The following is a 25,243-nucleotide window of genomic DNA, read 5'->3' as shown; positions in this document are numbered from 1 at the left end:
CTTGGCTCGCAGTCCTAAGGGCTCGGGTCCGGCGGAGCGAACGGCAGCAGCGTGCGGGCCTATCACGCACCGCGCGCGGGGCGCTCAAGTCCCTGGCGCCGCGCCGCCCCTCCGGAACCGATGAGCGCGGCGCCGAGCCGTGGGGGCGCCGCGCGCGGACGGACCGCACCGGAAGTGACGCGGTGGACGGTCCGCGGCCGCTGCCATGGCGCACATCACGATCAACCAGTACCTGCAGCAGGTGGGTTCCTCGGCCGCTCCCTGCCAGTCCGCGCCGGAGGGACCTGGCCGAGCCAGCGGCGGGACCGACGCTGGCGGAGAGGGAGGGGGACCGCGGTCGCGGTGGCGACGCGGGGCTTGCCTGGGGCCCGTCGCGTCGGTGTCAGCCGCCGCGAGCGGATCCCGTTGGCGCGGACACGCCGCGGGTTTGGGCAGCTGTGTCTGCGGGGCTTTTGCCCGAAGGCGGTAAGTGGCAGAGCACAGCCAACCGGGCTTGGGGTCCGAAGCTGTCCTTGTGGCCACTAAACTGGGCCGGGAAGCGGGTGGCTAGGTGTGTCCAGGGAGCCCCTCTGGTTAGCTGGTGCGAAGGGCATCTTGATGACCTTTCTGATTTTTACACCCCCTTCCTTGGTGCAGCCGTTGGTCGTGTCTCCGAGGACCCAGGCCCTTCCCACTCGGGTGCCTTCTGGCCTTTTGGCAACATTTCCCGTCAGCCATTGCTTAGCTGCAGCAATTCCAAGCCCCTTCCCGCGGCCTGCATCTGAAGACTATAAGGGAGGAGCATCTGCAGCACGCCTGTCTTTCCCTGGGGATGGGAGATAATACTTGCAGAAACCCTGTCTCCACCCTAAACATCTCACTGGCTAGGACTCACTGGGTCCCCTTGCTGCAAGGGAAGTTGGGAATTCACTTACTGCCATGTTGAATATGTGTCTCTGGAGATGAGCTCTGCCAGCTTGAAAAGGGGGAAGGGAACAGTTAGTGCTCACTGCTGCTGTCTCCTGATTGCCAGTTAGGTCACAGCTCAAGTGTCATGTCCACAGAGGCCCTCCAGGATGGCCCATTAAGGAGAAGCCTAATTTACCTTGTGTGGTATTTTGCTTTTTTGTATTTTTTTTTTACAAGACATTATCTTGATCCTTTTAACATTTATTTATGTGTGTGTATCTTTCCTCTTTAAAACTTGAGCTACATAAGACTAGTGACTTTGTTATTTCTTACCTCTGCACTCTGGCTCAGGAAATGTGTTGGAAGCTGACAGAAATGGGAAAGCCCAGCCAGAGGGTGGGCAGGAGGGTTGGATGATTTTCAATGCTCACACCTCCTCTTGGTGACAATCTCATTTTCCTTGTCTCATCAAAGCACCTCTCTTCTTGGCAGTGTGTTTTTAGAGGAGCACTCTGAAAAACCCATCCTTTGCCTCTCTTTGTCCAGTGAGAATAGTTTGGGCTGATGATGAGAATAAGAAAAAGAAGCCATGATTAGTGCTTGTCAGCCGTTTCCTAAGTAGCAGAGTCTGCCATGAGCACTTTTATGCATGTTCAGTTTTTTTTTTTTTTTTTTAATGAGTGAGTCCATCACAAGCCCATTTTACAGAGTGGGTTAAGTTGTCCACCCAAGAGGACTTGAAGCTGCACAGCTGGGACTGTGACACAGTTTCTGGCTCCAGAGTCCATATTTATTTTTGTTTTATACTGAGGATTGAACCCAGGGGCACTTAACCACTGAGCCACATCCCCAGCCCTTCTTTATATTTTATTTAGAGGCAGGGTCTTGCTAAATTGCTGAGGCTGGCTTTGAACTCACAGTCCTCCTGCCTCAGCCTCCTGGGCTGCTGGGATCACAGATGTGCGCCACTGCACCCAGCCAGAGTCCATGTTCTTGACACTCAACTTTTCTGAAGGATGCTGCTTCCGGGAGAGTTGTACTTGAATCTCAATGACCATTTTGGCCCTGTGACCTTTCCTCATTTCAGCACCTTGACAGTAGCCTTGGGCAGCAACTACATGGAATAGCAGAATGTCTTTGTTTCCTGTGTTTGCTGAGATGAATTCCTAGTAGCAGCTTGGATGGGTTGGATCTCATCTTCCTTCGTGGATGCTTGAGCACAGGACCGAGGGCTTCCTTCCTCAGCATGGGGAAGGCATATTTGTGCTGGTTTTCAGAGCTCTGTCCCATGGGGTGATGTGGCCTGAAAGGGTGCCTACAGATTCTTCAGAGAGGGAGGCACTGAGCATGGGTGATCCACAGCAAGCTGTGAGCAAGTCTGCTTTTTCCATGGTCAAACAGAGAAGACATTACTCCATTTCTCAAGGTAACCAGCTGTAAAAACAGCCCTGGGAAAGGGTCCAAAGGAAGAATAGCTGATCACTGCCTTGCATCCCTCAACTGTCTGCAAGTGTCAGAGCCTAGAGGCCTCAGGAGGTGTCTCCCAACAGAGGTGAGGGCCACATTCAGACCTGTTTTGTTCTGTGCTTGGACTTTAGCAGGTACCACCCAACTTAGTTTATGTTGGTGGAGGATGAATTGGATGGACTTACATGCCGTTCTTTCCCATGCCTCTGCTTTCTGGAACTGCTATTCTTCTTGGGTCAGCTTGCATACTGTTCTTCCCACTGTGGGCATCCCCTTCACTACTCTCCGAGGGCTGGCATTATTCCCACAGGGGCTTCTTCATCCCTTCCAGCATGTCTCTGTGGGCTGTTATTCTTTCCTTTGTGTTCTTGATTTTTCTGTTCATGACAGAATTATGTAATGGCAAATTTTTTTTAAAAAGTGTATCTGTGCTTAAAACTTTATTTTCCTGCAATTGTGTATTCTGAAAAATTGCAAATGTACAGGGAAATGGAAAGATATACAGTGACAGCTCACAGACCTTTCATGCTTGCCTTCTTTCTGTGGGAACACGTGCTTTCTCCCTGAGCATGTGAAAGTCAGCTGCAGACAGTGTGGCTCTGAGAACAAGGACATTCCCTCTAAACACAGAGTCTTTAGCTACTCACAACTTGACGCCATAGTTGCCCCAGGTGTTCCCTGGGACTTCTACTGTTAAACCCAGGGCACGGTCATGTCTTGGGCTGCATGTGGCCTTTTGGCTCCTTAAGTCCCCTTTAATCTGGGTAAGTCCTCCTGCCTTTCTAACAGCTGTCTTTCATCCAGGTTTGATTGTGTCAGCATTTGGATTTGGGTGTTCTTCTCCTGGACTGCCACAGGTTAGATGTGTGGGCACCCACTGCTTCTCTGGAGGCACCTCATTGGGATAAGAGGTGTCCCCTCAGGCTCCTCTCTCATTATGGTGCCTTTCCCCATTGCAGGGCACACGTCATCTGTTGGATGATGGGGTGAGGACTGTTCCTGTGCCCCATAGCCTCACAGGGCTGACACTGAAGGTCCTTTCCCAGGTCAGCCACTATGTTAGCACTGACTGAGCAAGCATTGCTTCTCTTTCCTTCCTTCCTCCCTCCTGTACTAGGGACAAGATGCAGGGCTCACACTTGCTAGGCAAGTGCTCTGCCACTGAGACACATTCTCAGCCCTCTTTTTATATTACTAATGAATTTTTTTATCAGTTAAAACAGTATTTCCCTATATCCTTTCTAGGCAAGCGCTTTACCACTGAGCTACGACCGCAGCCCCTATTATTGTTAGTGTTTTGAAGCTCCGATTGCCTTGGAGCCACTTCAGCTGATTTCTGTGGCCTTGGAACCTAGCCCTTCCTGGTGTGCGTTTTTCAGGCTCACCTAGCCTGGAGTCTGTCCTTTCTCCAAGGAGCTCTGGAATTCAGAAGGCAGAGACCTGGGTGTCCGGTGTGCTGGCTAGGCTGGGGAGGCTTTCAGTGGACAGAGCAGATGAGCCCAGTTCTCAGCAGTCATGGGTTCTGAGAGTTCATGGTGCCCCTGAGGTGCCCGCGTTCGCTGAGCAGCCAGCATTGTCAAGGTCGTTAATATGCTCTGTTGCATCCCTTCTTTCCTTTCACACACCCCCAGCTTTGTAGCCACCTGGGAGGGAGTCAGGACCACTGTGTCCTACCATCTCCAGAGATTGCCTGGGAGGTCACTGGCAAAGGAGGACCAGGGGGCACCGGACCATCTGTTCTGCTCGTTGGAGGGACCTAGTGTCTGGGTTTTGGGGACCGCTGTGCTTCTGGTACCTTCAGCCACCGGAGGCACACTTCCATTTCATCATGCTTAATTCTCCTCTGTGACTTTTAGCTGCCCACAGGCTGAATGTCATGGTAACGTGCATGACCAGAACCCCTGGTGTTAACCAGAGTGAGGACCTCCGAGGCCCTTAGATTGTGCCTGGACTGGGAGGGCATGTGTGCTAGAAAAGCAGAGCCTCCTGAGAGGCCAGTGTGCCTCAGGACTGCAGGGAGGGATAGCCTGGGGCTCTTGGCTGGAGGTCCTGTTGGCTGAGGAGAGGTGAGCACTGGAGGGCACAGGCTGCAGGCCAGCCCAACAGCTCTTTACTTGACACCTCACTAGGTGTACACCAGGTCGCTTGCTCTGCGTGCCCAGCCTCCCCAGGGGGCCAGTGGAGGGCAGTACTTCTGAATGCTCATCCTCCTGGGACTGAACTGGTGAGAACTGGTTTCTGGAACCCACAGACCGGCATCAGCAGGCTTGATGGTCGTTCCACTTTGCTGTCCAGGCTCAGCTCCTGCTGAGATGGTGGGCAGAGAAGAGAAGGTCCCTTGGGCCTGTTCTGACCCTGGAATAGGGCCATCCCTCTTGACCACGTGATCTTATGCCCAGCGAGGACTCTTTCCCCCTCCCTGCCCCAACCCCAATCAGGTGGTCCTCAAGGCTCCTTTCTGCTGAGCCCAGCGCCCTCCCCCTGGGTGGGCATGGGAGCCTGGAAGTCCTCTGTGTAGGGAAGCCAGTGCCCAGTGCTGACTTCTCAGGGCTGCCTTACCTTGATGCTTGCAGGTGCACTTGATTTCCACCACCAGACTCCAGCTTGGCAGCTTTAAGGAGGGCCCTGCCCTTTCCCATGACCAGTGAAGGCTCTCAGTGCCCGTCTCTCTGCCTTCAGATGAGACCCCCAGACTTAGGGCAGGCCTGCGAAGAGCACTTGGTTAGTGCTTGGGTTCCTTCACAGCCAACCCTGCTGTGCCCATAGGTGACTTTCCAAAGGGCAGAGACGGGCAGGATGTGTGTGGCCTGGAGCTGCAATCTGGGCCTTGCAAGGGCGGCCTTGCAGCTGGGCTTGTCCTCTGAAGGCTTGGATCTGTGGCCCAGCCTGCTCGGCTTCAGGTGGCTGTGGCTGAGGATAGCAAGTCTCCAAGCTCACCTTCCTGCAGCCCGGGTCCCAGGGCCTCCTTTCCATTCTGAGTCAGCATCCCCACCCACAGGGTCTTGGTTTGGTTCTATCTGCATTGGCATAAGCTCTGTGCCCGAGGGACACCGGCATTAGGACCGCTTCACACTGCACTGTCTCTAAGTGAATTCAGGGTTGTTCTCGCAGATTTTTATCTTCAGAGCAAATTCCACAGAATGTGTGTTCAAGGTAGTTGAGTTCTTTTTCTGTGTGGTTGTGGCATCATTCAATGTCTGTCTGTGCTTCTGTTGGTGCTTGTGTAGAAGGTTGGCTTTTCCTTCCACTGCATTTCTTGGAAGTTTTCATAAATGAACGCTGTATTAGAAAGCATGCTCAGAACCCCCCCACACACACACACCGCCCCGCGGCATCACTTTCACCACTTTCCCACCCCTTTGTGGAGATGGAGAACCATTTTCACTAGATTCTGCCTGCTGCTTCCTCTGGTCTTCTTGGAGAGGTGAACAGGATGCACAGAGACACACAGGGTTCTTCTGTTTCCCTTGTTCTTAGACCAGCGGCAACGCTATTTCCTTTTTCACCTTCGCTGGACTGTGGGTCCTGGGAATTGCTCCTCCCTCTGTGATGACACGGCATGTCTGTGGGCATCTTGTGGTTTATTCACCCAGTCTCCTGTGGTGGACGTCAGACTGTTTCCAGTGTCTTGGATGACATGCAGTCCACCTTTTGCTTCTAGCTGTGGCATAAGTCCCTAGAAGCAGGTTCACTGTTTGATGCACTTTGTTGAGTATCAGGTGCAGGTTCCTTATCGTGTGCTTCCCAGTCAGCCCCACTCTTGCCTCAGATCCTGCACGCGTCCTGGTGGTGTGTGCCATTGCTCCTCCTGGATGTGGACGCTGATGCGGCAGTGCTGGGTCACAGAGGGTGTTTGCCTGCTTTGGTAGAGATGCCAGCCTTCTGTCGGGGCTGTGCCAACTTGCCCTCCCACCAGTGTGACATGCAGCTCACTTCACGTCCCCACAGCAGTGTGATTTAACCACAACAGCCCGGACTAGGGCCCTGTCGCCTGCTCCACTATGGTGGGCGGCCTGCATTCAGCAGGAACTATACTGCAGATCTGAGCTTGGACCTCCTCCCATGCTGGCAGCGTATGCCTTGAAGTACAGTCCTCTTGTGACGCTGGGTAGCCTGCCAGTCCAAACTCCAAGGGACACCCAGCACTCCAGCATGATGTGCCATAAGTCATGTGCTAAATGCATTTCCACCTACAGTGGGTTGACCTAGGAGCACCTGAGTTCTGTGGGTGTGGGAGCCCTATCCAGGACTTTCCCGTGTGCCTCTTGCTTACTTGCATACCCTCATGCTGCCCCTGGTGAGTCATGTGCACAAGCTGAGCCTGATGGCACACATCCACAGTCCTGGCTATTCAGGAGAGTAAGCCAGCTTGGGCAACACAGTGAGACCATACCTCAGAAAAAGTCATGTGAACATGAAGTGTACATATCAAATTTTATTTTCATTAGATCCTACTACCATACACAGCTTTATTCTTTGCTCTTTCGCCTGTATGATGAGAATGTTTTGTAAGCACAACTTAAGTGCACTGGGTCTTCTGGTATAAAATGTAGTGCCACAGGCCTCCAACAGCAGATAGAGGTGTGTGCGGCAAGCAGATTCAGCTGGCATCGTGTGTCCTGTAGTGCACCCTTTGCCTGCATGGTGTCTGCTCTGTCCTCCCAAGCCAGTCTGTGCAGTTTTCCTGCAGCATGTTTTCCCCCGTTTAACAACAAGCATGTTGTAGAACTCTCCATTGTTGCATGTGTGTCTGTTTTGTTCTTTTAGACAGCAGGTGAATATGCTGTTGTATGAATGCAACATGATTGCTCAGCCATTTCCATTTCCTTTTTATTTTATATCTAGGTTGAGTAGAAACCTTCTGAGTTTTGGATACATGTGGGTTTTTTGAGTGCTGAGTATCAAACCCAGGGCCTTGTACAAGCTAGTCAAGACCTCTGCCACTAAAAAATATTTGTAACAGTTGTAAAAATTCATTTTGAGACAGGATCTCTCTGAGTTGCCCACGCTGGCCTTGACTTGTGAGTCTTCTGCCTCAGATTCCTGAGTAACTGGGATTGCAGTATGAGCCACTACTCCTGTGGATTTTAAGCTTTTTTTGGAGATAAGGTCTTGCTGTTTGCCTAGGCCAACCTGAACTCCTTGGCTCAAGTGATCCTCCTGCCTCAGCTTCCTGAGTACTGAAACAGGTGCATACCACTGCACTCGTGAATTTTCAAATGTATTGTTAGTATGACCAGGTAAAACTAGAATAATTCACCTTCGTTGGTAACTAAATACTAAATCACTGGTTCATTCTGCTTCTCCAGTTTTCTTGCCTCTGGAAAATCCCATTTTGAGATGAAGTTACTATATCCTGGTAAAAAGTGCTGACTTTTTACATTTTTTATTTTTCTGACCCCTTTCAAAGTAGGGGTTGAGTTTGGGGTGTGCAGTGTGATGTTGAGGTTCTGGTAGAACAGAACACTTCCTGTCTGCTGAGGCCCCTCCCACATGTTTCAGGTGTATGAAGCGATCGACACCAGAGATGGAGCATCCTGTGCAGAGCTGGTATCTTTCAAGCACCCTCATGTTGCAAACCCACGGCTGCAGGTGAGTACAGGGCTGTACACATGGCCTCCTAGAGAAGGGGGCAATGCCCGAGAGTTGAGAGTGCAAGCAGAAGAGAAGGAATGCCGCCGCTCTTGTCTGAAGACTTCATAGTTCCCTTACCACTGACGTCCTTCCACTCCATTCACTGCAGTCCCGTGTGTGATCCCCACGCAGCTCTCTGGGGCCTGGAGCAGTGCTTTTTCAATCAGCGTCATTTAGCAGAAGGCAATGGAGCTTGGACTCAGTACAGACCTGGGTCCCCAGAGTCCATGTGCTGATGCCCCACAGGTGTCTGCCTCCTGGGCTCCCTGCAGAGGTGGGCTCACACCCAGGCTTGGCCTGGGGACGTGGCATAGCCTTGTACAGCAGAGCCAGGCTGCCTGGAGTGTGGTTTCAGCTGCTCTCCTCCCCAAGTCGCACTGAGCCCTGGGGCTGCAGAGCCTGGACATTTATCTGACCTTTTACCGCAAGCACTTGCCCACCTCTGAAAATACCAGAACCCTTAACTTAGAGTTTAAATGATATCCAAGCATTATCTGTAGAAAATATTATTATCATTGTGTAAAGCTCTGTTTCTTCACTGATTCTATTATAAAATCAGAGAACAAAGTTTCTTTTGGAAGAAACATGGGGCCACCTACCAGTGATGATATTAGCCACGTATAGACTGCATCTCAGACCCAGTAAGTGGGTCTCTAGGGTAACAGCAGGTTCTGTATTACAGAGCTCCCTGGATGGTTCTGATGGGTGGAAGGCATTGGGAACTGTTGCTCTAGGTGGACTCAGTGCTGGAGTCCTGGCTTGGTGGGTGTGCCCCACTTCCAGGTGGCACACTGAGGGACTCAGATCTGTCTGTCTGTCAAACCCTGCAGAGAAACAGAACCAGTAGAAATCTGTCTATCTATACATTTTCCCCCCATATATATATATATGGAAGAAGAGAGATTGTCAGAAGGAATTGGGGCACACCACTGTGGAGCCTGGGAAGTCCCACCATCTGCGTCTTCAAGCTGCAGGCCCAGGAAAGCCAGTCGGGTGGCTCAGTCCAAGTCCAGAGGCTGGAGGACCAGGGCTCGGTGGTGTCGATCCAGCAGAGGGCCGGGCCGTCAGGAACCCTGAGGCCAGCTCCTGCCCTGTCCCTCTCTGTTCAGGCCCAGCAGGATAGTTGTTGCTCACCACGCAGGAGGTGCACTGCTCCAGTGCCACTGGCTCCAGTGCCAGCGTGAACACGGGGGCTGTCAAGTAGATGTGTACAATTGACCTTCACACATTGTGGTGCTCCACGTATCTGAAATCTGGCTGTTGGAAGGAAGGGAAAGGTAGAAATTCTCATTGGCCACTGGCTGGGATGCCCTGCTCCCTCCAGGAAGCCACGGAATGAGCCCTCACGGGCAGCGTTTCTGGCCAGTGAGGACTTGCTTGTGATATGCTTTGCTGTTAAACCTGTGGCAGTTGCTTAATGACCGTTTCTTCACTGGCTGGCTGTCAGATACTAAAATGTGTGTGAAAGTGCCTAGAACATTTCCTGGCCTGTAGTAGGCAAAGCTGAGTGGTATCCGTGGAGTCTTGGTCCTTTGAAGCACAGGTGAATATTGTTGAGTTAATGAGTCCTTTATTTAGAAGTGCTAAAACCTAAAGTATTACTACTGTGGATGCTGAGATTCTGAAACAAGTTTTTGTAAATCTAAGTGTCTTTCTATACATTGTGCTCTTTCTGTGCTCATTAACTTTATTTTTGCCATTTTTCACATAAATTAGATGGCTTCTCCAGAAGAGAAATGTCAACAAGTTTTGGAACCCCCTTATGATGAAATGTTTGCAGCTCATTTGAGGTAATTTTTGTTGAGGAAGAAAAGCAAACACAGCCAGAAATTGCTGAACTCACTAGGGATATTTTCTTGCATCACATGCTTGAAGCAATGAATAATTGACTGAAAAAGTAGAAGAGTGCATTTGTGATTTCACTTTGGGAAACCCTGTGAAAACTGGGTGTGTCTGTGGGTCCTGCTGTGAAGAGTCACCTGATACCTGTCACACTGACAGGGGTCTTTCATTGGTGGGAGGTGGAATCTGGCTCAGGACTTGATTTTTTTCATGGAAATGTGTCTGCTTTTTAACCTGTTTGCCTTGCTGGGAAAAAAAACTGGACTTTAGCAAAGCAAACAAAATACTGCTTTTTTATTGTGGGACAGGGTCTCAGGTTACCCAGGCTGGCCTGGGACTTGCCACCTTCCTGCCTCTGCCTCCTGCGTCCCTGAGGTCCCAGTTGTGGGGAGGTGCTGCTGCTTCTCTGTCTCTGGAGCATCAGTTCAGGCAGCACATGGTCCTCAGTTCTCCACTTGCCTGCCTCTTGCAGTGCTGGGAAGACAGGGCCAGAGGGCAGGAAGCCTGTACACCCTGCCGGGTCTCTGGAAGAGTTGGGGTGCCACTGTGTTCCTTGCAGCGTGAGGCACTCTGACGTTTCCTGGTTCTGTGGCATGTGTGATGGTCCCAGGTGTGGTAACACAGAGACCGCGTGCCTGGAGGGAGCCCGGTGGAGCTCACCGACTCAGCTGCTGTTGCTCAGAGCCTCTGGGACTCAGCGGGGGTCCTCTCGAAGCCTTGTAAGGGGTCTCACCTTGCAGCAGCTCCTGTGGGCCAGGAAGTCATCGGCATCTCCCTCCACCTGACCTATACAAGGCCAGCAGGAGCTCTAGCCTCCCTTCCAGGCCTGGTAGGGAGTCAGGCTGCTGGGGCAGGACCCAGCTCTGGCCTGGTGCCTAGCATCTGGGTTTCCCCGGCTGAATCCTTCCTGGGCCACTGTCCTCAGACTGCATGTGTCTCTTCCAGGTGCACCTATGCTGTGGGGAACCATGACTTCATAGAGGCATATAAATGCCAGACGGTGATAGTCCAATATCTTTTGTCTGCTTGTAGCTGTGCAGCTTGGAACAGGTGCAGTGACTGATGGGCTCTAGGTCTTGAAATGCTGGGCCAGTTCTCACCCCTGTAATTAGACAGAATAGAAGCATTTTGCAGGGAAAACTCGTTTTAGCTCTTCCACTTGGCACCTGAGTTAAGACTCATCCAGTTATCTCTAGAAAATAGAAGAGCCCTAGTGAGAGGAGCGGTTTTATTTAATTATGTTGAGAAGTATCACATTTGTAAGTAAGCGGTAAGCGTAGTTACAGGGACTGGTTGAGTCCCCTGGGTGAAATACCAGAGGTCCAAGATTCAAGATAAAGGGATGAGCGTGGATTGGATGCACACCTCCATTACTATGTGTGCTCCCAGAGGTCGTGGTCTTGCTTAGCTCATTTGAGTGCTGTCCTATACTGATGGTGTTCTGGGTTCTGGCGTATAACCTAGGTTTAGCTTGCCTTTTAGAAAACCATCTTGTTTAAGTATAGCTAGAAGATAGTGGGCTACTAGCCAAGTCTCCCTGGAAATGGTAAATAAATTATATGGTAGATTCTGAAGCACTTAAATATAACTTGTAACCATCTGGGCTCAGAAACCAAACACATTTCCTTCCTTCCTCCCTTCTTTTTTGGTGGTGGGGGGTACTAAGGATTGAACCCAGAGGCTCTACCACTGAGCCTCATCCCAGCCCTTTTTATTTTTTATTTTGAGTCAGGGTCTCATTAAGTTGATTAAGGCCTCTCTAAGTTGCTGAGGCTGGCTTTACACAAACCTCATATCTCAGTCTCCTGGCTGCTGGGATTACAAGTGTGCACCACTGTGCTTGGCTCAAATAAAATTTTTTTTTAAAAACATCTGATAAAAGTCTTTCTTATTTTGGAGCAAGTATGTATGAAATAAACATATTTAGTATGCTTAGACCTAATGATACACAGGTATTTGTAATGTGCACTCATATCTTTTTTTCTTTTAAAGGGTGGGATATAATTTAGGATTTGGAATCCTATTCTTTTTTTGTTGTTGCTGTTTTTAATATGTAGTGTCATTACGGTTTGCACGTCAGACCTTCCTTAACTTAGTACATCATTTCTGCGAGCATTTCAGGCCCACAAAGAAGAAAACTGGTGAGTATGGACAGAAACAGTTGGAAATTAGTAAAGGGCATTTGGTGTTTGTGCTTTTGTTTTTATTTTGTTTTTTGCAAAGTTTTAAAGAATTTGCTTAAAAGTACTAGTGTGTTTTTCTGTAGAATTCACGGGAGTTGACATGATAGTATCAACATGGGTAATAGAATTATAACAATGTGTGCAAACTAAAGTGGCATTATCTTGCAGTATACCTTATTTCAGCACTTCCTTGTCCCCCAAATTCCTTAAATACTAATTTTTTCCTTAAGTTGTTCATTCTGAGCTTACTTTTAGTTTTAACTTAAAAAAGATAGACCAACTATGTAGTTCATTGGGGCAATATACACAATAATTGGGTTAAATTCCTTGACAAACTGATTTCTAACTTCAAGATCTAGTTAAGATTCGTTAGGAATCTATGGGTGGCACACATTCTTCTGTACTAGACTGGCTGAAGGCCTTTACAGCAAGCAAGCCTTCCTTTCTAAATGAGGGCCTTGCTTTCACATGGAAGGAAGTCAGTACTGTCCAAGATGGGCGCAGAGCTGTTGATGACGATGTGTATGTCACACCGTCAGTGTCTTAGGAAATCTTACCGAGCTGCCTCTTTTTAAACAGTGCTGTTTACCAGTGCGGGGAGTGGAGGGGATGGGCGGTGTCCCGAGATTCCCTGCAGGGCAGTGTCCAGGCCCTGATTAGGGCTGGCCAGTGGTTTGGAGCTAGCAGTGGGCCTTTGGCCTCTAGGTTGGCCACAAACATGGCTGTAGCTGCCTGGGTGGCAGGTGAGGAAGCAGACAGTGGCAGCAAGTTTTGGGGGCAGATGGCAGCCTGGCACCAGTGTCCCCCCACCTCTGAGGAAAGCCTGGACTCGTGGCCTCTTCAGACACGTCTGCTGTTTCCTCTGTAGGGCTCTACCAGTCATGTATGCGGTAGCCCTGGACCTCCGTGTGTTCGCCAACAACGTAAGTGAGTTCCCTGTCCCTGCTGTTTTAGAACTAAAGCTCTGTGACTGCTACTGCATTTCATGTCCGTCTCCCCACGGTGTTGAGGAATGAGTGGGAGTTGGGATGCATTGGGGTGGGGAGCAAGATGGGTGGCAGCGGGGTTAGGGTTAGGGTTGCTTCTCGGGGTTATGCCGACAGGCTTTGGTCATTTGCTGGATGTTCCCTGTTAGTGTGGAGGGAAGTGCTGTCTGTGGGGCTGCCCATATGTCAAGTGGGTTGCTTTTCCTTAGGGTGGAGCAGTAGCAATGAGCAGTTCTGCATCCTTTTACTTGTAAGATGTGGCCTGTCTTAAGGCACTCCAGCTGAACGTAGATTAAACAGCTACCGGCTCCTGTGGCACGCAAGGAAAAGGCCCTGGATTTCATGGGGTGACGTCCTCTCAAGGAGCAGCACAGCTGGCTGTGAGCCAGAGCTGCCCATTCTTTGTCTTGTGGACGGCTTCCAGCTGCAGACCCGACGATTCGCTCAGACTCTGCCCCCTCCTCCTGCTCAAGCCAGTTGTCGCCCTAGGAATTTTCAGCCCATGTGGCTCTGAGCGGCAGAGGTGAAGGGGCTGGGACTGACGGTGGGGAGCATCCTTTCACCTCCTGTCTGTCCAGGACAGTTCCAGGGAAGTCCAAACCTGGAAGTGCCCACAGAGACAAAAAAGCCCCACAAAAGTTAGGACAGGGCAGATAGCCTGGCACCATGTACTGAACGCCACGCACAGGTTTACACGTCTCTCCTGTCCCCTCAGCAGGGCAGTGGGGTCAGCTAAGGCCTGTAGAAACGGGTAGATAAGGCCTGAAGTCTGGCATAATACCCCAAGGTCTGGGGTATGAGTGAACATCGCTGATCACATCAAGGATCAGGGACATGTCAGCTTCTCAGGATGTTGGATGAGAAAGGTCATTTGCCAGTCCCCAGCACTGAGATGACAACAACATGTGAATCATCTGATGAATTCACTGTTTTTGGTGCTAGGGATGGCAGGCAGGGCCGTGGATGTGCCAGGCAAGTGCTCTACCACAGCCCGCCCCTGGCGATTTTAGAACAAGGTATGAAATGCCTCTGGGGACAATTACGAACACCGGAAACAAGTGAGGAGGCCTGTCTCAGCAAGGGAGCCAAAAATGGAAGACCCAAGTGGACGTCATAGGCTGAGAGACTCCAGGGAGCTTTTGCTGTTTAGAGATTTTTAACTGGGAAAATTTAAAATAGTAGCAAGCCTTTTTAATGTTAACGTAACTGACTTTTAGAATAAAACTGCACTCTGTGTTCCAGACAAGTGGAACAAACATACTGAGCAGAGTGGCACCTTGCGCATCTTAAGCCCATACCACCTGGCTCCAACAGAAGCCAGAAGCCACCTGGAATCCTTGTCTCGCGCACACTCCCTGCCGGGCAAAGGCATTTGCAGGGCATCCATGGGGAAGGGAGGCGTACATTAGGACACTGTGTCAAAACTCTGAGACCAGCTTTGTGAAGCTCGCTGCAGTGTGGCCTGAATTGCTTCCACTGGAGCATTAAAACCACTGGTCTGGCCTGAGCTTGAACAGATCTTACACTCCTGCATGATTTTCACCTTCAGTGTGTCTTAGTTCATGCAGGCTGCTGTAACAAATCGTGGCTGGGTGGCTTATAAACATCAGACATTTATTTCTCACCGTCCTGGAGATGGGAAGTCCTAGGTCAAGGGGCCAGCAGGTGGGGTATCTGTGAAGAGCCTTGGTCTGCTTCATAGCCAGGACTTCTTGCTATGTCCTTGTGTGGTGGATGGGTCAAGGGGGCTCTTGGGGTCTCTCTTACAAGGGCACTGACCTACCACGAAGGCCTGCTCTCAAGCCCTTTTGGATGTGGTTATACAGCAGATCCAAATGTTGACACTTGGTTAGGTAAAACAAACAAAAACAACTGAAAAAAAATAGCCCTGTTTGTGCATCAGCGAAGTCTTGGGGAGTAGGAAGCTGCCTCGCTCAGTGGTTGAAAATGCTTCCTGCAGTTCCGTCACTTGTTTGCCTGCAAGTGGCAGGCTTGTTGGTTCTCTTTTGAGAGCGTGGTGTGCAGGGCCCACTCCTGGCCCAGCCTGTAGATCTGGCCACTTCCCAGTACTGCTCCTGGGGACAGCCGTCAAGGCATGGTGCTTGCTGCACTTCCCAGACAGCACAGGGAGTGGTGAAAATGTGAAGTTGGTAGCATTCTGCAGGGGAATGGGCTTGGGTAGCCGGGTTGCAGGCACGTGCTGGTGTGGAGGGTGCGGGATGCTGGTGAGCTGCGGGACCGCTCAGCCTATCCTGCCACCCTGTTGCACCATCCACACAGACGTCAGGACAGGAGGAAGGGACTGTGGCCTGGTGTCTTCCTGAGGATGGCTCTCAGCTCATAGACCCTCCACAAGAGGAGGAGGAGGAGATTGCTCTGGAGACTGGGGAGTGAGGCCCTTGGTGACAGCTGACACCCCCTTCCTCTCCCGCTGGTGCGTGTGGGTCAGAGGTCGGCAGGGTGCCAGCCATGGGAGGCCATGACCAGCTTGTAGCGCAGATCAGGAATCTGGGTGGGGCAGTTGTGATGCGAAGACCCCTCAGGTTTCAAAACTACAGTCGTGTCCACCAGGCCTCGTCTCCCTTTGGGATTGTAGCTCTTACTTGTACCCGTTTTTGTGTTCCATTAGGCAGATCAGCAGTTGGTGAAGAAAGGAAAGAGCAAAGTTGGGGATATGTTGGAAAAAGCTGCTGAGCTACTGATGAGCTGCTTTCGGGTCTGTGCCAGTGACACGTGAGTCGGGGCTGGAGACCTCACCACGGCTCCTGGGTCGCCACAGGCCCTCCGTCCCTCCCTGTCGGGCTTGCTGTCGGCTTTGCACCTGCACTAGGCCCCCACACCCCGTGACTTTGGCTTTGCGAAGCCTTTGTTTTGTAAAGGAGAGAGGCCCCTCCCAGGCGGCCTGCTGCTGGCTCTGGGCTTGTCTGCGGCCATCCCTCTCTGAGCGCTCCTCTGCACTGGCGCTCAGGCAGGCCTCCCTCTGGCGGGAGCTTCCCTGAGCTTTCCTTTGTGTGAACTGCCGTGGTCTGCCTTCAGTCGGCCGAGCGCCCACCCTCCCCGTCGCCCTCCCCTCGTTAGAGGCGGCACCCCACCCTCTGCCTGGCAGGGAAGGGTCTTTCTCCCTGGCAGGTTTTCAGTGAGGCGACTCTGCTCTGCCTACTTGGGTTCAGTTTCTCCTGTTTAGGGCCCATGTATTTCCTCGGATTAGTAAGTTTATGTTTTTTACTAGGTTTTTAAGTTTTTGCATTCTTTTATTTTTCAACTTTAAAAAAAAATATTGTCCCTTCATTCTGGGCGATTTGTGTTGGCTGCCTGCAGGGTGGCTGCTCTTAGTTGCCATTACTTACCTTTTAATTCTAGACTTTCTAGCTGATTCTATTTTAGAGTTTCCATTTTTCTCCTAAAATTCCATCTCTTTATCCATCTTGCCACATTTATTGGATTGTGAGTTTTAGGAAATCACGTCTGTGTCTCTGTCATCTCTGTTTTAGGTATACATACATATTTTTTCTGTTTTTACTGAGGCAGGGTCTCACTCAGTTGCCCAGCTTGTCCTGGCCTTAACCTTGCGATCCTTCTGCCTCAGCCTCCTGGGTAGCCGGGATCACAGGCATGGCCCCTGAGCCTGGCTTGGAAATTGTTATATAAACAAAGAAAATGGTTCCCAGAAGGTCTTCCAGCTTTCAGCTTCCCTCTCCTCACCCTCCCCAGCCCAGCCTCCAGCCCATTCCAGGGCAGCTGGGTGGCAGGGGACCCTTCCTGTCTCCAGGTACTTTCCCCTTGCGGCTCTGCCTGAGCCACTCCTCACCGCAGCACCCCCCTTCCTGCCCCACGTGCTGCAGTCCTGGCTGGCCGCAGGACTCTCACCCAGGGCCCCCCTTCCTGCCCCACGTGCTGTAGTCCTGGCTGGCCGCAGGACTCTCACCCGGGGCCCCCCTTCCTGCACCACGTGCTGCAGTCCTGGCTGGCCGCAGGACTCTCACCCGGGGCCCCCCTTCCTGCCCCACGTGCTGCAGTCCTGGCTGGCCGCAGGACTCTCACCCGGGGCCCCCCTTCCTGCCCCACGTGCTGTAGTCCTGGCTGGCCGCAGGACTCTCACCCGGGGCCCCTGGCAAGGCCTGCTCACAAACCCTCATGGCACCCTGCTCTTCGTTCCCTGTACTTGAAGGCAGCTCTGGGCTGATGGTGAATTGGGGTGTGTTGCTTCACCTCACACCAGGGTGCCCCTCGCACATCGAGCCCGATGAGCACTTGGTGGTGATCCTCAGGTTGGGTGCCTTTGACGAGGCAGTGGCTTCTCAGGTGGGATGCCAGGAGCTTAGCAGCTGAAGGGCCTCACGTGGGTGGGCCTGGCGTGGGTCAGGACTTGTGCAGTAGAGGACTCTGTCCCGACCGTGAAAAGCCACCTTAACATGGGGAATCTGCAGATATCTACTGAGGATCTAGTGTCTGGCACACACAAAGAACTGCTACAGGGAACAGTAAAAAGAAACGGGTTTAAAGGATGAAATATTAGAAAAATCTTCCAAAGAAGATCTGCAAATGGCCAGTGAACTCATGCAGGTTGCTAGGCCAGGCCACAGCGAGCTGCCACTCCACCCTCTGGGCGCTCTGGTCAGAGATGGCAAGTACAGGCTAGGACAGGCTGTGTCCCTGGTGGGCGAGGGCTCTGGGAACCTCAGCTTCCTCAGAGTCACCAGGTGGCCCTGCAGTTCCTCCTGGCTGCATCCAGAAGATGGCAGCGGCCAGAGGCCGTTGACCTGGTGCCGTCGCAGGGCACTCTGCTCGCTGCCTGGCCGTGGTTTTGAAGTGATGGTGTTGCCCTTCTCTCCTGTCACACTTGGAGGGAAACCCAAAGAGCAAATACCTCTTTTGCGGGCCACAGCCCTGTCATGGTCCGAGCCCATGGAGAGCTGTCGTCGCAGCCCACCAGGTGCCGTCCCACAGGCCGATGGTGCTTGTGTGCTCAACGTTGCTGGTGGGCACATGGGTCCTGGAGCAGCCTGTCCCCTGCCCACGAGCAGCGTGTCTTCTGTCCCGGCACCTTGTTGTCTACCCCACGCCTCACTCTTGGGTTAGCATTTCCGGCACACCGGGCCTCGCTCTGGCACCCCCTGGACAAGCTGTGTGGCAGGGGAAGCGCTGCACAGAGATGGTGCACGGCTGAATGTTAAAACACCCCACGACACTGGAAGGACCCTCAGGGACGCCACCCTTCTAGGGACTCTCTGCGCTTGTCTAGCACACCCTCTTTTGATCTGTCTCCATTCGTCTTTGTGTTTCACAGTCTCTTGGCACATGGTGCAGTTGCCTCGGGGGCTTGGGTTTCTCCTTGTCCCTTGAGGTGGATGTGCAGGGCAGGTCTGCATGGTGCCCGTGCAGCCCTCTGCGCCCCTCCCAGGCCAGGCTGCTGTGCCCCCAGTGCTGCCTCCACTGCTGCGCAGGCAGCTCCTGTGCCTCCTGGTGCCCATGCTCGGGGACCCAGGGGAGCTTTTGTGCCAGCTGAGACACCTCTCAGGAGCCCCCTGTGTCTTCAGGAGTTCATTCTGTCCTAGTGACAAGAGAAGATGCTTCTCACCTTCAGAAAAGCTCCCTGCAGGAGCTCTGACGTGGTGCTGCAGGCCTGCCCCTTTTTAGCGCCACCTGTTAGATGTCTGGTGAACGTGACCGCTGTCAGCCATCAGGCAGCTTATTCCGTGACTTGTGTCTGTTTCCTCGGTGACGTTAAGAACTTCATCTTCCCACAGTCGTGCTGGCATAGAGGACTCTAAGAAGTGGGGGATGCTGTTCCTGGTGAACCAGTTGTTCAAGATCTACTTTAAGGTATGCTTCTGCTGGAGTCTCTGAACTCCCTTCCGTCTTCCCCGTTAGGCCGCTATCGCTGTCCGTGATGAGCCAGCCCACCTGTCACTCATGGGAAGGGAGGGGCCACAGGGTCTGTGGTCCTCAGGGCCGGCCCTTGCCGAGTGCCTCCCACCTGCAAGGGGTGCTTCTCCAGTGTCTGACTGAAGACAGCCCCGTGAGGCCTGTACTCCCAGCCAGAGGCCCTCCTGGCAGCGCTGGGCCCTCCAGGGCGTGGCAGCTCTGAGATAGGCGTGGGTGTGAGTGGGCTGGAGGCTGAAGCATTTCTTACTGCCCAGAGCCAGCCAGTGAGGGCCCTCGGAATGCACGTGGCTGGGCCTTGTTCCTGCACGCCAGGGGTCATAGGTCTGACCTGGAAGTCCTGCCAGTGTGGCCTTCCTCCCTTGGCAGCTGCAGCTCCCCGCGGCCATGGCCTCAGGGCTTCCAGGAGGCGTCTGGTTCTTCCACCTGCCTGCTGTGGCTGTTGTTCTAACAGACATTTGTGACGGATTGTTATTTGTTATAGATCAACAAACTCCATTTGTGTAAACCCCTGATCAGAGCCATCGACAGCTCCAACCTGAGAGACGATTACAGCACTGCCCAGAGGGTGACATACAAGTACTACGTTGGACGCAAGGCCATGTTCGACAGTGACTTTAAGCAAGGTGTGCTCTGCTCTCCCTGGTGGGCACTGGAACAGCCTGGCTGCCCGGGGTTGCTTCAGAGAAGGCTCCTAGTCTCTCCGTCCTTGGGGACGTCCTTTCTGAGGCAGCTGAGTGTGACTTTCTCCAGTTTTCTCTCTTTGCCTTTGACTCTAGTGCGTGCAGGTTGTGCCCTGCAGGCAGAGGCCACCAGGGCGGCACTCCGCCTGGCTGCAGCCCAGCCCAGCGAGCATCGGGGGTCCCTGGGCACAGGCCAGATTTCCCAGAGGCTGCGTGTGAAGGCACTCGCGCCCCAGTGCCTTCTTGGACAGAAGCACCGTCGTCCCCTTCAGGCCCCTTGGCGTGTCTTCTGCCCACCATGTCTTCTGTGTGCCCAAGGCACACTTTGGAACTGTTAACCACTTCCTCTCACACCCGAGAGTCCAGGGCACAGCATCCTGCAGGCCACAGGCAGCCAGCAGCACTCTCATACCATGGTCTGTGGATCAGTCCTGGGCTTCTGTGGATGAGCTTTTCAGTTTTCCCACATTTTAGTAGACGGCGCGCCTCTGGGGAAGGGCTTCCTGGGGTCTTCCCTTGTCTCTGTTTTCCCCTTAAAATAGGAGCATCAGGGAAGGCACTTTTAATCATATTGCCTTGAGTTCTACCAGGGTAGCCACGTGGGTTTCCTCTGAGGTTCACTGAGTAGCAGTTTTGGATACTCAGGAGCCAGCAATGATTATTGAGAGTAATGCCAGGTGGCCCTTGTGTCTAGAACCTTGACAGATGAAGCGTTCCTCAAGCTTCTCACCCAACTCCTTCGTCTTCTGTAAAGACCCCAAGCGTCCTAGAGACTGGGTTTTGGATGCAGAGCTGCTCTGTGTGCCTCAGAAGCCTGTACTAGCCCGTCTTCTGCCTGGTGGCTCTCGAGGTGTTGGCTCCCATGTCACTGCTGGGAATTCCTGCTGCTCTTGGTGCGTTTAACTGGACGAAGTGTCTGAAGCGTGAGACCATTCTCACAGCTTCTTGTGACCACATTGTTTATGGAAAGAGGGAGTATTCAGAGTGTCTTGGTTGTTGGCCACACATTTCATCAATTATAATTTCAGGTGCTCATACCTCTTGAGGTGTCTTTGGCTCTAAGTAAAATAGAGGTTTCATACAAAACATCTGAAGTGCCCTGGATGACAGCAGAAAATCTCAGTGGATTGTTAGAAATGCGTTGCTGTGCCCTGGGGATTTGGACTTGGTTGTCTTGGGCATTGGTAGAGTAGCACATCTCTGGGGCAGTTGCCATTGTCTGATGTCAGGCTGTGGGATGTGCAGGCTTCATAACCCCATAGGGCTCCCTGTGGGCTCAGCTCCTGTCCATGACAGTCTTGCTCCCTGTGTAGAGTGGAAGCCGATTTTGCCAGGCATGGCGTGTTGCTCACGAGTGGAGGCAGAGGTGCTCAGTGCAGACCTCCCGGGCCAGGGCCTGCCGCCCAGCGAGGGAGTCTGTGTCAGATGGGTCCTCCTGGTTCTGAGGGTCTCTGGGCCGTTGGGTGGGGACTTGGTGCTGTCCAGGAAAGACTGCTGTGGCAGGCCATGTGCTTCTGTCTGAACCCCTGGCTCCCCAGTTCCTGAGCCACATTCAGATCACAGGCCCCCAGGTCCTGTCCTGCCACCTTCGCTGCAGGCCTGGGAGGAGTCTGTGCTCCTCCGGCTCGTCCAGCTTCCTGACGAGTCCCCACTTAGGACACAGTGCTGTGCAGTCAGCAGGTGATCCCCAGTGGAAGAGCTTCTTGGTATTCCAACATCTAGCCGTTCAGCTCTGACTCCCATGAAACCCAGGACCAGCACCTCACCAGCTCACGGCACAGTGGCTCACGCACCCGTCGTCTTCAGGAAGGCGCACGCGTGGGCTCTGAGCTGCATGCGAGCTTCAGGGGTGGTGCTGAGCATCTGTTGGGCCGTGGGTGGCTCATCTGCCTCGGACCTCTGTCTTCCCATGTCGGGCTTTCCGGGTTGAAGTGCTGACTGTGTGGCTCCCAGACCTCAGGCGAGTTGGCTCCCACCAGTCCCTTCCTGCACTGCCCTCCATGCCACAGGCCTGCCCAGCCTTCCTGGGGCTCTGGAGTCACGGGACATGCTTAAGAAGAACTGCTGGGGAAGGAGTGTAGCCGGCTACGCTGGGCCACGGGCTTCGCGGCACTGGAATGAGAGCTCTCGCCTTGCTTCAAGCGTCGCAGGGGGTGGGAGCTGGAGGGGCTGTGCCACGGCGGCCTGGCCTGCCGGACTGACCTGGCCTGCTCTCCGCAGCTGAGGAGTACCTGTCGTTCGCCTTTGAACACTGCCATCGCTCCAGCCAGAAGAACAAGAGGATGATCCTGATCTACCTGCTCCCCGTGAAGATGCTGTTGGTGAGCGGCTGTTCCTCTGCAGCCCCGTGGGCTTGCAAGGGTGCCAGGCGGGCCGAGCCAGCACTTCCAGGCCCTTCCAGCAGAGCTCTGCCTGTGTTTATCTCCCAGCAGTGACCAAGCCCCAGCCTTCACACTAGACATGAAACAAGTGTGTGCTGTTTTCATTTCTCCCCGAGGGCCTCGGTGCACAGCAGAGGGTTAACCAAGAAAGCAGAGTGTAATTGCAGTCTGCCTGGGGGGTCTCAACAGAAGAGCCCCGCCTGAGGAGTCAGGTGGCACTGCCCGAGTGGGGCGCCTCCTTCCACATCTGGAGAAAGTGGCGCCTGCTGGTGGCCAAAGCGTGCATCGCCCAGGGTGGCTTGTGGTGACAGCAGCTGTGCTGCCCCGCCCCTCCCCATTCCACCCTCCTGTGGAGAGCAAGGGTGATGTCCTTCCTAAGTCCAGTGCGTTTCCTGGTGTCCATTTATCCTAAGTGATAAGACACACAGAAGGTTGCCGTCATACAGTTCCCAGCTTTCCTGGTTTTTACTTTCCTTCCTATGCCCTGATGAGTTTAATCCTCCTTCAGCTGCTTCAGGAATTCTAAGGAACTGGGCTTGCGATTGTCTTAGCTCGATTCTTTGATAAGCTGTCCCTGAGGACAGGCTGCTGGAGTGACAGCGCCTGGGGGGAGCTAACTCTCTGTCCTAGGGCCACATGCCGACGGTGGAGCTCTTGAGGAAGTACCACCTCATGCAGTTTGCCGACGTGACCCGAGCTGTGAGGTAGGTCCCCACGCTTCCTGCAGGAGCCAGTGGGCAGAGGTTGCACACTGCCTGTGAGGGTGGCGTTGACGCACTCTCTCCCGGCCTGCCCCACCAGCGAGGGCAACCTGCTCCTGCTCAACGAGGCGCTGGCGAGGCACGAGACCTTCTTCATCCGCTGTGGCATCTTCCTCATCCTCGAGAAGCTGAAGATCATCACCTACCGGAACCTCTTCAAGAAAGTGTGAGCAGGGTGCACACCTGGGGCAGGTGGTAGGGCGGGACACACCTGTGGCTCACTGCCACACCAGCTCAGGCCCTGGCTCGGGAGTGGTGGCAGAGCCTTGCCCTGTGGGCAGCATGGCGCCCACTGCTCCTGTCCTCGGAGGGCAGCCAGCCAGCCTCGTGGTGACTGGTGTGTCACAGGGGAGATACCAGGTCTGCTCTTCTGGGGCCTGTAGCCATAGGCTCTCGAGGTTAGACTTCAGACAAGGCAGACCTTCCTCCAGCTGTGGGTAGGCTGTCAAAAATGGCATCACCTGAGCCTGCAGGACACTGGGCAGGCACATCCTGGTGTCAGAGCCACTGACAATAAGAACCTCAGCCTCAGCGAGATAGTTACCAAGTGTATAAATGTTCTGTTTGTACTAGCAGGTTTTATTTTTTCCCCCAAGGAGTACCAGGGATTGAATTCAAGGGCACTTGATCCCTGAGCCACTTCCCCAGACCTATCTTGTATTTTACTTAGAGACAGGGTCTCACTGAGTTGCCTAGTGCCTCACTTTTGCTGAGGCTGGTTTTGAACTTGAGATCCTCCTGCCTCAGCCTCCCAAGCCACTGGGATTACAGGCTTCAAATAGGAAAGTCAGGTTATGTTTCATAGTCTTATTTGTAGATTGTGTTTCAGGATGTATGTAGTTAGTAAGTGGAAACATGTTCATTCCTTCTGAACCCTGGTCCATTGCAAAACGTGTCTCTCTCTGGCTCCCAGCCCTCCTCCTGGCCTTTGAAGTAGCCCCTTGTCGGGAGCTGCAGTGTCCTGTCTTCCCTCTTGCAGGTATCTGCTGCTCAGAACACACCAGCTGTCTCTGGAGGCCTTCCTGGTCGCCCTGAAGTTCATGCACGTGGAGGACGTGGACATCGACGAGGTGCAGTGCATCCTGGCCAACCTGATATACATGGTGCGTGGGCCTCGCTCTGGGAGGCAGCTGCTCCCAGTAGGGTGATCTGGAATTCAGAGCCTTCATGTGGTGGTGGTGGTGAATTTAGTGAGCAGCCTTTTGCCTTTGCAAAGGTATTTTGTCGTAGAAATACCACCCACAGGGCCCTTGGGCATGAGGGTGGGTGGTGCTTGCCCCCATCAGCTGAGCTGCGCCAGGACTGCTGCAGACTGCTCATGCCCGGCGTCTTGGCTGTGATTTGGGTTCGGAAGTGCAAACCAGGTCCTCTTTTCTCTCCTCCAGGGTCACATTAAAGGCTACATATCCCATCAGCATCAGAAGCTAGTTGTCAGCAAGCAAAACCCATTCCCTCCGCTGTCGACCGTGTGCTGAGGCTTGCAGGACCCTCTGGGCAGAGAGTGGCTCTCATCTGCAGCTGTCTTGGGCTTCAGTCAGCTCTGGGCTGCACCGTTCTCTGCAGCTGGAACCTTCTGGGTGCCTTCCCAGGGTGCTAAGACCAGTTTGCCCACACCCTGAGCGTCCTGAACCCCTTGGCGCTCTGTGAGCGGTGGCTGTGTTGGGGCTCCTGAGGGAGGCCTGGGGCTGCAGCTCGCTCTGCTTCCCCAGTGCTGTCACAGGGGCCGTCTTTGTGACTTTTTGTAGCTCTTTCTATAAAAAAGGATATTTTGAGTTGTTATCTTCTAAGATATGTCTATTTTTATTAAATCTGAATCTTCATGTGATTGCAATGCTTGGCTAACTTAGGGTGTCTTTTTAGAAGCAGGGTTTAGTTTGACTGTTTTCCAGCTCTCTCAGCTTGTGCGGGGGCCTGCTCAGCTGCCACAGGCTGATCTGCCCCCGGGATAGGAGCTGTTTCCTCGGTTCCGGTAGCAGGAGGCCTGAGAGCAGGCCTCCTAAGCTGCAAGTGGCCGTCCTTCTTTCTCTTCCAGGACTGAAGTCCCGCTGGTCAGGACTTCCCCCTACAACTACCTCTAACCTTAGTTACCTCCAGAGACCCTCCTCAGGCAGCCCCCCTGGGTCGGGCACACGTAGCCCTTGGCTCTTCCAGGATGTACCTTTCCTGTTTATGAAATGCTAAAGAGGAAAGCTCCCACGTCTGGGAGCTGCAGAGAGAAGCATTCTAGAGTGCGTGGATTCCCTCTTGCTCCAGGGGCCATGTGGCTCGGAGCTCGCTCTGCCTGGGCTCCACCAGTGTCCTCCTGCTGGGCTCTGTGGTGTGGAGCACAGCGTCCTTCCTTTGCTCATAAACCTGCAGTCTGGTCAGGACGTGCCTGCGGTGGGGCAGAATGGCTCTGCACCCGCAGCAGTCAGGGAGCAGGGAGAGGAGCGCACGTGCAGAAGAAGAGTCGTGATATCAGCCCCCTCCAGCCAGGCTCTGCCCCTTTAGGCCGTCCAAATTATGAGTCCCCCAAAAGGGTCACTGCACTGATGG

At 53.2% G+C, this 25,243-nt stretch overlaps 1 protein-coding gene across 5 annotated transcripts; it reads left to right on the top strand.

Annotated features, from left to right (window-relative positions):
- Positions 1–136: 136 nt before the first annotated feature.
- Pcid2 (PCI domain containing 2) lies at positions 137–24,282 on the top strand. Of its 5 annotated transcripts, none has more exons than XM_071611660.1 (14): positions 137–241; positions 7,858–7,947; positions 9,706–9,779; positions 10,777–10,844; positions 11,933–11,972; positions 12,883–12,937; positions 15,630–15,733; positions 18,748–18,823; positions 19,368–19,509; positions 21,787–21,887; positions 22,578–22,651; positions 22,749–22,874; positions 23,688–23,811; positions 24,094–24,282. In XM_071611660.1, the coding sequence occupies exons 1-14, from the start codon at positions 206–208 to the stop codon at positions 24,181–24,183; spliced, it is 1,200 nt and encodes a 399-aa protein (XP_071467761.1). In that variant the 5' UTR covers positions 137–205; the 3' UTR covers positions 24,184–24,282. The 5 variants fall into 5 exon arrangements, with proteins under 5 accessions (XP_071467761.1, XP_027794716.1, XP_071467762.1 ...); XM_071611661.1 differs by lacking the exon at positions 137–241 and adding an exon at positions 7,414–7,544; XM_027938915.2 differs by lacking the exons at positions 9,706–9,779; positions 10,777–10,844; positions 11,933–11,972; positions 12,883–12,937; positions 15,630–15,733 and having other exon boundaries at positions 138–241.
- The last annotated feature ends 961 nt before the right edge of the window (positions 24,283–25,243 follow it).

Source organism: Marmota flaviventris, chromosome 4 (assembly GCF_047511675.1).
Source record: "Marmota flaviventris isolate mMarFla1 chromosome 4, mMarFla1.hap1, whole genome shotgun sequence".
Classification (NCBI taxonomy): domain Eukaryota; kingdom Metazoa; phylum Chordata; class Mammalia; order Rodentia; family Sciuridae; genus Marmota; species Marmota flaviventris.
Note: the sequence above shows the minus strand (reverse complement) of the source record. Positions and strands in the feature narration are given on the sequence as shown.